Consider the following 9,954-nt stretch of genomic DNA (forward strand, 5'->3'; position numbering starts at 1 on the left):
TCCTAAATTCCATATATGAGTGAAATCATACACTATTTGTCTTTCTCTGACTGACTTATTTTTTTAGCATAATACACTCTGATTCCATCCACGTAATTGCAAGTGACAAGATTCCACTCTTTGTGATCGCCAAGTAGTATTCCATTGTATATGTATAATATATACCACATCTTTATGCATTCATCAGTTGATAGACATTTGGGTTCTTTCTATACTTTGGCTATTGTTGATAGCGCTGCTATAAACATTGGGGTGCATGTGCGCCTTTGAATCAGCATTTTTGTATCCTTTGGATAAATACCTACTAGTGCAATTGCTGGATTTTTTGAGGAACCTCCCTACTGTTTTTCACAGTGGCTGAACCAGTTTGCATTACCACCAGCAGTGCAAAAGCGTTCTTCTTTCTCCACATCTCTGCATTGCCAACATCTGTTGTTGCCTGAGTTGTTAATTTTAGCCATTCTGACAGGTGTGAAGTGGTATCTTGTTGTGGTTTTTATTTGTATTTCCCTGATGATGAGTGATGTTGAGTATCTTTTCATGTGTTTGATAGCCATCTGGATGTCTTCTTTGGAAAAGTGTCTATTCATGTCTTCTGCCCATTTCTTCACTGGATTATTTGTTTTTGGGGTGTTCAGCTTGGTAAGTTCTTTATAGATTTTGGATACTAACCCTTTATGTGATATGCCATTTGCACATATCTTCTCCCATTCCATCGGTTGCCTTTTAGTTTTGCTGATTGTTTCCTTCACTGTGTAGAAGCTTCTTATCTTGATGAAGGCCCAGTAGTTCATGTTTGCCTTTATTTCCCTTGCCTTTAGCAACATATCTAGTATGAAGTTGCTTGGTGGAGGTCAGAGAGGTTGCTGCCTGTTTTCTCCTCTAGGATTTTCATGGTTTCATTTCTCACACTTAGGTCTTTCATCCACTTTGAATTTATTTTTGTGTATAGTGTAAGAAAGTGGTCCAGGTTTATTCTTATGCATGTTGCTGTCCAGTTTTCCCAGTACCATTTGTTGAAGAGACTGTCTTTTTTCCATTGGATATTCTTTCCTGCTTTGTTGAAGATTAGTTGGCTATATGTTTGTGGATCCATTTCTGGGTTCTCTATTCTGTTCAATTGATCTATGTGTTTGTTTTTGTGCCAGTACCATACTGTCTTGATGATTACAGCTTTGTAATATAGCTTGAAGTCCAGAATTGTGATGCCTCCAGCTTTGGATTTCTTTTTCAACATTGCTTTGGCTATTTGGGGTCTTTTCTGTTTCCATACAAATTTTAGAATCGTTTGTTCTAGCTCTGTGAAGAATGCTGGTGTAATTTTGATAGGGGTTGCATTGAATATGTTGATTGCTTTGGGTAGTACTGACATTTTGACAATATTTGTTCTTCCAATCCATGAGCATGTAATGTTTTTCCATTTTTTTTGTGTGTCTTCTTCAATTTCTTTTACAAGCTTTCTATAGTTTTCAGTGTATAGATTTTTAACCTCTTTGGTTAGGTTTACTCCTAGGGGTTTTATGGTTTTTAGTACAGTTGTAAATGGAATTGATGCCTTGATTTCTCTTTCTTTTGCTTCATTGTTGGTTTGTAGAAATGCAACCAAATTCTCTACATTGATTTTATATCCTGTGACTTTGCTGAATTCATGGATCATTTCTAGAAGTTTTTTGGTGGAGTCTTTGGGTTTTCCACATAGAGTATCATGTCATCAGCAAAGAGTGAAAGTTTGACTTCCTCCTTGATGATTTGGATGCCTTTTATTTCTTTGTGTTGTCTGATTGCTGAGGCTACAACTTCCAACACTATGTTGAGTAACAGTGGTAAGAGTGGACATCCCTGTCATTTTCCTGACCTTAGGGGGAAGGCTCGCAGTTTTTCCCTAGTGAGGATGATATTAGCTATGAGTCTTTCATATATGGCCTTTATGACCTTGAGGTATGTTCCTCCTATCCCTACTTACTTGAGGGTTTTTATTAAGAAAGGATGCTGTATTTTGTCAAATGCTTTTTCTGCATCTATTGAGAGGATCATGTGGTTCTTATCCTTTCTTTTATTAATGTGATGTATCACATTGATTGATTTGTGGATATTGAACCAGCCCTACATCCCAGGAATAAATCCCACTTGATCATGGTGAGTAATTCTTTTAATGTATTGTTGAATCTGGTTTGCTAGTAGGGTTTCACTTTTAGTAGCATTCTTTCTGAAAATATTTTTCATATATTTTTACATTCACTTACCATTGGTTGAGCACCTCCTCTGTGAAAGGATCTGAGCTAAGTTTGTATTATATCTCATTTATTTCTTACTATGGCTTTATAATAGACAGATGTTTATTATTATTCTCATTTTATATGTAAAGAATATGGAACTTAAAATAATATGCATTTTGTCCAAGATTTTACTGCTATTGGGTGGTAGAGAAGAATTCAATCTCTCGAGGTTTTTTTTAACTCCAAATTTAGGTTTTTCTGTATTCTCCTGACTGTATATCAGACAGAATGTCTGATTAATCATTGGAGCCTGGGGACATTTTATGAGTAAGCAGGCAATGAAGCAATTGAAATTTAATAGGTTATGTAAAACCTCAATCCAACTAAACTGCTTGCTTTTGATCCTTGTCCCCATTTCTGCTACACAGTCTGCTCTGAGCACTCCCTAAATCCACAGAAGTCTTTTTCTTTTTTTTAATTCAGTGCTACTCATTTGACGCTTAGTAATATATTACTACCTCACATAATTCACAATGCTGACTTTTCATATTCTTCAGGTTATGAGGTTTTCAAAGACAGAGACCCCATAATAGGCTTTTTTCTATCTCTGTCTCTGATGACATTAGCATGGTGGTAGGGAATAGTAGATGACATATCAGTCAGGTTTTTCCCAAAGAAGCAGAACTAGTAGGTTATAAGTACACACGTAGACCTAGATGTATACAGATATATAGATATATATATATATATATATATATATATATATATATATATATATAGAGAGAGAGAGAGAGAGAGAGAGAGAGAGAGGTATTTCAAAGAATTGACTTATGCAGTTGTAGGGTCTGGCTGAAAACTATAGGGCAGACTGGAAACTCTTGGGTGGGAACTGATGATGCAGTCCTTAGGAAGTATTTCTTCTTTCTCAGGGAAACCTCGGTTTTGCTCTTAAGGCCTTTCAACTGATTGGTGAGGCCCAATTATCAAGGATAATCTCTTATCAGATTAGTCTGTTATTATAGATATTAAACTTATCTACAAATTATCTTCACAGCAATACCAAGATTATTATTTAGTATAATTGGGTAATATAGCCTAACCAAATTGACACATACAACAAACCATCACAGTCTACTTCATGTCAAGTATGTGTTCATACACATCTCCTTAAATCATATTTAATCTGTAAATAAAGACAGTAACAAAGTCATACTTCTGCCTAACATAATGTACCTGTCCTACATACAATCCAAAATGTGCTAATTCCTTTCCCAGAAGAGGATCCAAAATCCTTGGTGGGGGGGGGGGGTTGCTCTTCTTGATACCCTGTAACTCAAGTGCTATGATTAAAGTGAATTTATTATTAAGACATTTTATGTTAGATGATATGGGAATAAGAGGGGGAAGAAAACAAAGATACTTGCTTAAACTAGTCATGTGGACATAACTGGTATTTATAACTACCTTCCTCCACTACCCATTTCATATTTTTTTCTTCCTCAGCAAGCACCTCAGCTGGTTATAGTTCTTAAACTCGTAGGGTGATACATACCTCATTTAAGTAGGGTCTAGGCCATTAGTCCTGCTTGGATTGGGTTGTCGTAATTTTCCACTGACCTTAATCACAGGGCATGGTAATACTAAGAGATGCCTTAAGGAATCTCTTGTATTCTGGACATACTCTTCCTTGCCTCCATTGTGGAGGAAATTTCGCCTTGGTAGTCAGGATCAGTCACCCCACCAGCACAGTAATTCTCTTCTTTGTCTGTTGATTCAGAGGCCTGAGGAGCCCAAAGCAGCCAAGTGGCAGTCTTAACTTCCAGTTCAGTAGAATCATTGTTGTGTCTGTTGGTGGACGCATCCCTTCCTTTGGAACTAAGACCTCTAGGACAGCTGAGCATAAAGTCATGGGAACAGGAAGCTGTGTCCCAGCCCTGCAAGATATTGCTGCCTAATTGGTACTCTAGCTAAGTCTTCAAAAGGCCATTCTACTATTCTGTCAAGTCAGCTGCTTCAAAATTGTGGGGAACATAGAAATATCAGTGAATTATATGAACTTGGGCCTTTTGCCACATTTCTTTTGCTGTGAAGTCAGTTCCTTGATGAGAAGCAATGTTCTTCGGGATACCATGAAGGTGGATAAAGCATTTTCTAAGTCCTTGGATGGTGGTTTTGGCAGAAGCATTGCATGCATGAAAGGCAAATCCATATCCAAAGTAAGTGTCTATTCCAGTAAGAGTAAAATGCTGTCCCTTCCATGATGAAAGTGGTGCGAGGTAATCATCCTGCCACCTGGTAGCTGGCTGATCACTCCAGGGAATGGTTCCTTACTGGGAATTAGGTGTTGGTCTCTCCTACTAATAAATTGAATATTCATCAGTGATGGTAGCCAGGTTGGCTTTAGTGGACTGCTGAGCCCATGTATAACCACTGTCCCTGCCACCATGGCCCCTTTGTTCATTAGTTTATCAGTTGGTGATGGAGGCGGCTGGGGAAAGAGGCTAACTGGTATCTACAGAATGGGTCTTCTTATCTACTTGATTACTAAAGTCTTTGTCTGCTGAGATCATCCTTGGGTTAGTAGTCACAGGGAACACAGATATGTTCACATTTTTTGCCCATTCAGGTAAGTCTATCTATATGCTTCTTCTCTAAATTTTCTTGTTATTAATTTTCCAGTCATGTCCCTTCCAAGTCCCTAACTGTCCAGCCAAACTATAGGCCACAATCCATGAATCAGTATATAACCACATATCTGGCCATTTTTCCTTTTAACAAAGGGAACATTGAGATATATTTCTTGAAGTTCTTTCTGCCCACTGGGAGAATATACCTTCACCAATTTTCTTCAAGGATGCCACAGAAAGGAGCTTTTAGGTTGTGCCTGCATATCTGTAAACCAAGTCTGAGGCGTTTTTTTTTTCTTCAGGAAGCTGATTGTAGAGAGAATTCTTCATGATGCCAAAAGTACAGGCGGGGAGAGAGAAGATAGTATAGCAGTAGTGTGGACCATAGACATTTGGGCCACTTCCTCATCTAACTTACTTGTGCCTTTCAGGCTCGAGCTCAGTTTCGTATATGCCATTTCTCTTTGATAGTGTAGTGATGCTCTGCACAGCTAACTTTATGGCTTGGTGCATCAGACTGTGCATAATTTGTGATGGGCAGCTTAGCTCTCTTTGTAACTTGGTGTTCCATGGTTAAGTATTGAGTCACTACTAAGGCCCAGTAGCAGACCAAAAGCTGTTTGTCAAAAAAAAATAGTAGTTGTTCACAGGAGATGCCAGAGATGTGCTGTGTGCTGTGTGCTAAGGACCTGTGTGCTGTGATTCACCTACAGGATCCAATAAAACATGTATATTTCTCACTGACATTTCATGCACCACTGGATCTGCTAGATCTTTTGGTACAAGTGTCAGAGCATCTTGCTCAGTAGCCTGGACCTGTTGTAGAACCTTCTCCTATTCTAAGGCTTCCTCAAAACCAGTAGCCTTTAGGTTCTTGGTAAATGGGTTGAAGTAGTATACTCAAATGAGGTATGTGTTGACTCCAAAATCTGAAAAGACCTAGTAGGAGGGGCCAGATGCAACAACTTATCAGTTTTTAGTTGTAGGAGGAGCAATAACTTACAATTTATTTTAGGAGGTATATTTCTCATATCACTAGGCCCCTAGAAATTTCACTGAGATCAAAAGATACCCTGCAATTCCATTTCCCTGGACCATGGAGCCCCATCATTTCCACTTCCAAGAGTATATCTTGGAATACTCTTCCAAGATAATGGAATATAATTATTCCATTATGTGTATATAATGAAGGCCTTATATAATGGCCTTCATTATAATGTGTGTATATATGTTCATCAACAGATGTATGCTAGAATGTTCATAGAAGCACTTGGATAATAGACCCAAACAGGAAATAATCCAAGTGCCCACCAGCAGTAGAATGGATCAATACTGTGTTACATTCATTTTCATTGGGAGTGCTGTGTAGCAGTGAGCATCAACAATGTGCAATTACATGCAACAATATTGATGACATAAGGAGCCAGACACAATAGAGTACATTTCACATTACTTATATTTAGTACCAAGCTAGGTAAAACTAAACTATGATGAAAATCACTATCGTGGATGTCCTCATTAGGGAGTGACTATTAACTAGAAAGCATTATGAGAGGAAATTCTAGGATGCTAGTAGTGTTCTGTTTCATTATCTGAATGCTGGTTACATAGATAAGGTAAGTTTGAGGGGGCGCCTGGGTGGCGCAGTCGGTTAAGCATCTGACTTCAGCCAGGTCACGATCTCGTGGTCCGGGAGTTCGAGCCCCGCGTCAGGCTCTGGGCTGATGGCTCAGAGCCTGGAGCCTGTTTCTGATTCTGTGTCTCCCTCTCTCTCTGCCCCTCCCCCGTTCGTGCTCTGTCTCTCTCTGTCCCAAAAATAAATAAATGTTGAAAAAAAAAAATTAAAAAAAAAAAGATATGGTAAGTTTGTGAAAACCCATCAAGCTTTGTAGTACATATATGTACATTTTTTTGGGTGTAAGAAAAAAAGTTAAAAAATAAAAACAGAGAGAGACACCTGGGTGGCTCAGTTGGTTAAGCATCCTACTCTTGATTTTGGCTCAGGTCATGATCTCATGGTTCATGATTCTGAGCCTCACATTGGGGCTGATAGTGTGGAGCCTGCTTAGGATTTGGGATTCTCTCTGTCTCTCAAAAATAAATAAAACTTAAAAAATTTTTTTAATAAAATAAAAATAGAGAAACTTCTTTTGATTTTATGGCTGTGCATATTAGTCTATGACATGAGATAATATCACAATTCTGGGCTTAAGTATGCAACAAATCAATACTAAAATGTGTCTGGGAAGTTCTTCCAAGTGTTTAGACTGAAATTTTTAATGTGATTCAGAGAGACCCCTTGATGTATGCTGACCAATTATGCCACCTCCTGGCTTCTTTCTAGACTCTCACCTCATTTGGCAGCCTCTTCATTTAAGTAATTCCCTTTCAACTTCTGGCCATTTGTCTGTGCCTTTCCTTTAATAAAAATAGCAAAGCCCCAAGCTAACTAGTGATCGTGTTATTTTGAACATGTAACGGCCTATTTTTAGTCCTGGCATTTAACGTTTTAGCTAGTTTGGCAGTTATCTAATCAGGACTGCAGTATGAAGCTTACTTTTGATGGTCTAGGACCCCTGCTCATTATGATGTTTGATCATTAATAATGCTGATTAGAGGGGAAAAAAGTGGTGAAAGTGAACCACAAGAGGAATCCAAAAGAGAAGTGATACATGAGGTGGTATGGGTAAATAGAAGTTTGAGAATGGTACATCCATGTGAAAGAGGCCTTCAGTAACATCCAGTCCAAGGTTTCTTGATGGGTGGCCCTCTGACCATCTACACCAGAATTACTTCAGACCTGGAAAATTACATTCTCTAGAGATATGGCATAGGAATCCACAATTTGAAGAACTCTCATAGTGATTCCAGTAAGCACTAAAATTTGATAGCCTTTTAATGATCTGGTCTATTTTGCTTATTTTACATGTAATAAAAATGACTTAGCCAGATGAATAAGTGACTTGTTCATATTCACACAGCTACTGGCAGAATCAGAATTAGAACTTAGCTTTCTTGGTTTTCATTAGTTTGGGTAGCTGTCAAATAAGGCATGTGGGGTAGAGTAGATAGGGCTCTGAGTTTTTCAGCTCATCTATACATAACAGTTTTGCTTCTCTTTGTTTTATACATTGGGCTTCTGTATTATATTTAAACAGACACTTTTTTTCTTGTTGATTCGATGTCAAAAAAGATGAAGTTCTGCAGTTAATTGGTTCATTTATTCAATAAGTTCATTGACTGGATGTCATATGTTAGATGAAGTTAGTGGTTGGTAATATTGAGATAAAGACATAGTTGTCTTTATGAAATTTGTAATCTCATAAAGGAAGTCACATAGGTAAAACAAGTCCAATAGGTACTTTCACATATGTAGGACTGTGTTGGGATACATAGGGAGATGCTTTGAAGGATGATCTGAAGCCCTCAGAGGCATTCTGAGTATAGGCTTTCTAGGCAGAGGCACCATGATAAATAGAAGCACAGGGGCTTAAAGTATCATCAGGTAGTTAAGGAACTGAAAGTAGTTACATTCGGCTGGAGTTGAGATTGGACTCTGAGAACTGATACTCCGAGTCTTTAGTAGGGATCAGAGGATAGATTATGAATCCCAAAATCCTGTATTAGGAAGAACCTGGGTTTAGCTACAGCATAGAGGAGTAGAACACAAAGGAAGGGTGGGTAGGGACATGTGAAGGTCTTCTTGCTGGGTGGTTGCTGAGGAAGACAGGGATGAGGAGCACAGCTGGATCGACTCCTCCAGGTTATATGGCTGGAGTTAGAGGCCTTGTGTTGCTACTGTCAGCCATCTTTGCTGGACTTCCCAGTGGAATGTCATTGTCTGACTTCAGAGAGTAACCTCAGCATGTCCAGGAAGGAGTGTGCTAGCTATTCCTCTTTTTATTTTTATTTTTATTTTTAAATGGCCTCTGGATTTGTTTAATAAGGGACAGAGTGAAACTATATTGGTTGGGTGTCAAGAGCTCATGCCCCCAGAGACTGGTTATTAATAATTATTGGTCACCTTCTTGTGATATATATGGAATAATCTATTATTGTATTTTTTTCTCCAGATATTATAATAAAAACAAATGGCAGGATGTAGCAGCTGTGGCTGAATTTTCACCACTTTGAAGATATGCATGAATGTGAAGCCAAAGTCCATAAAGCAGAATATCTGCCTGAAATTATATGTAATTCAAAAATCAAAATTCTCTAATTATTTGTGATATATCCTGGTGTTTAAATTCTACCAAGATTCTTATAATTTAGTCTGTAAAGAGACATTCTTCTGTATCTTCTTAAATATGTGTATTTGTATTGTAAAATAAGAATAAATATCTTAAAAGACTGTACACTAACTAGATATTTTAGCTGTTTATAAAAAGCCAAGTACCAGAATACTGTGTAACTTCCTTTGTGTTTTTCCCAAAGTTTGTCCTCTGTATGAATTAAAAGTATTAAAGTTGTTGAAGCGCTAAAAATGAAAATGCTTATATTACAAGCTATTTTTAACAGAACTTAATTGAAACCACATGAGTGAGAGACCTAATTCCAGGTCTGACTGAAAGAAACTCTATACTCAAGTTTGCTGAAGCAGGGAATGTATAATATGTACAATCAATCATACACTAAGTATTTGATATATTACCTCATCCTCAAACCTTTAGCTAATACTATCTGTAGGATTTTTTGTGTTTGTGTATGTGTGATATTACTTGTTGTGGCGTCTTTACACCGCCCTTCCTAAAAAGCAGCAGCTCTGTTGTCAGAGAACATCAGTTGTATAACTGTTGGTGAAATTGTAATTCTTAATGATTTATTAATGTTATTATACATAAAAGTAAATAAGTCAAATTTTCAAAGCTGCTTCAATATGAAAGAAAATTCTAAAATCAATGGATTAATTTGAGGTTATGTAACCAGTATAACATTCATTTTTAAATTTTTTTTTCAACGTTTTAATTTATTTTTGGGACAGAGCGAGACAGCATGAACGGGGGAGGGGCAGAGAGAGAGGGAGACACAGAATCCGAAACAGGCTCCAGGCTCTGAGCCATCAGCCCAGAGCCTGATGCGGGGCTCGAACTCACGGACCGCAAGATCGTGAC

General features: G+C 37.9%; 1 protein-coding gene across 1 annotated transcript in view; it reads left to right on the top strand.

The window, feature by feature from the left end:
* Nucleotides 1-9,244, top strand: part of MEIKIN (meiotic kinetochore factor) — a 77,304-nt gene extending 68,060 nt beyond the window's left edge. The window contains exon 14 of the mRNA XM_025924983.2: nt 8,917-9,244. Coding sequence (XP_025780768.1) covers nt 8,917-8,948 — 32 coding nt within the window. The 3' untranslated portion in view covers nt 8,949-9,244. The remainder of the gene's footprint in view (nt 1-8,916) is intronic.
* The last annotated feature ends 710 nt before the right edge of the window (nt 9,245-9,954 follow it).

This window comes from Puma concolor, chromosome A1 (genome assembly GCF_028749965.1).
Source record: "Puma concolor isolate L17-30 chromosome A1, mPumCon1.1.hap2, whole genome shotgun sequence".
Classification (NCBI taxonomy): domain Eukaryota; kingdom Metazoa; phylum Chordata; class Mammalia; order Carnivora; family Felidae; genus Puma; species Puma concolor.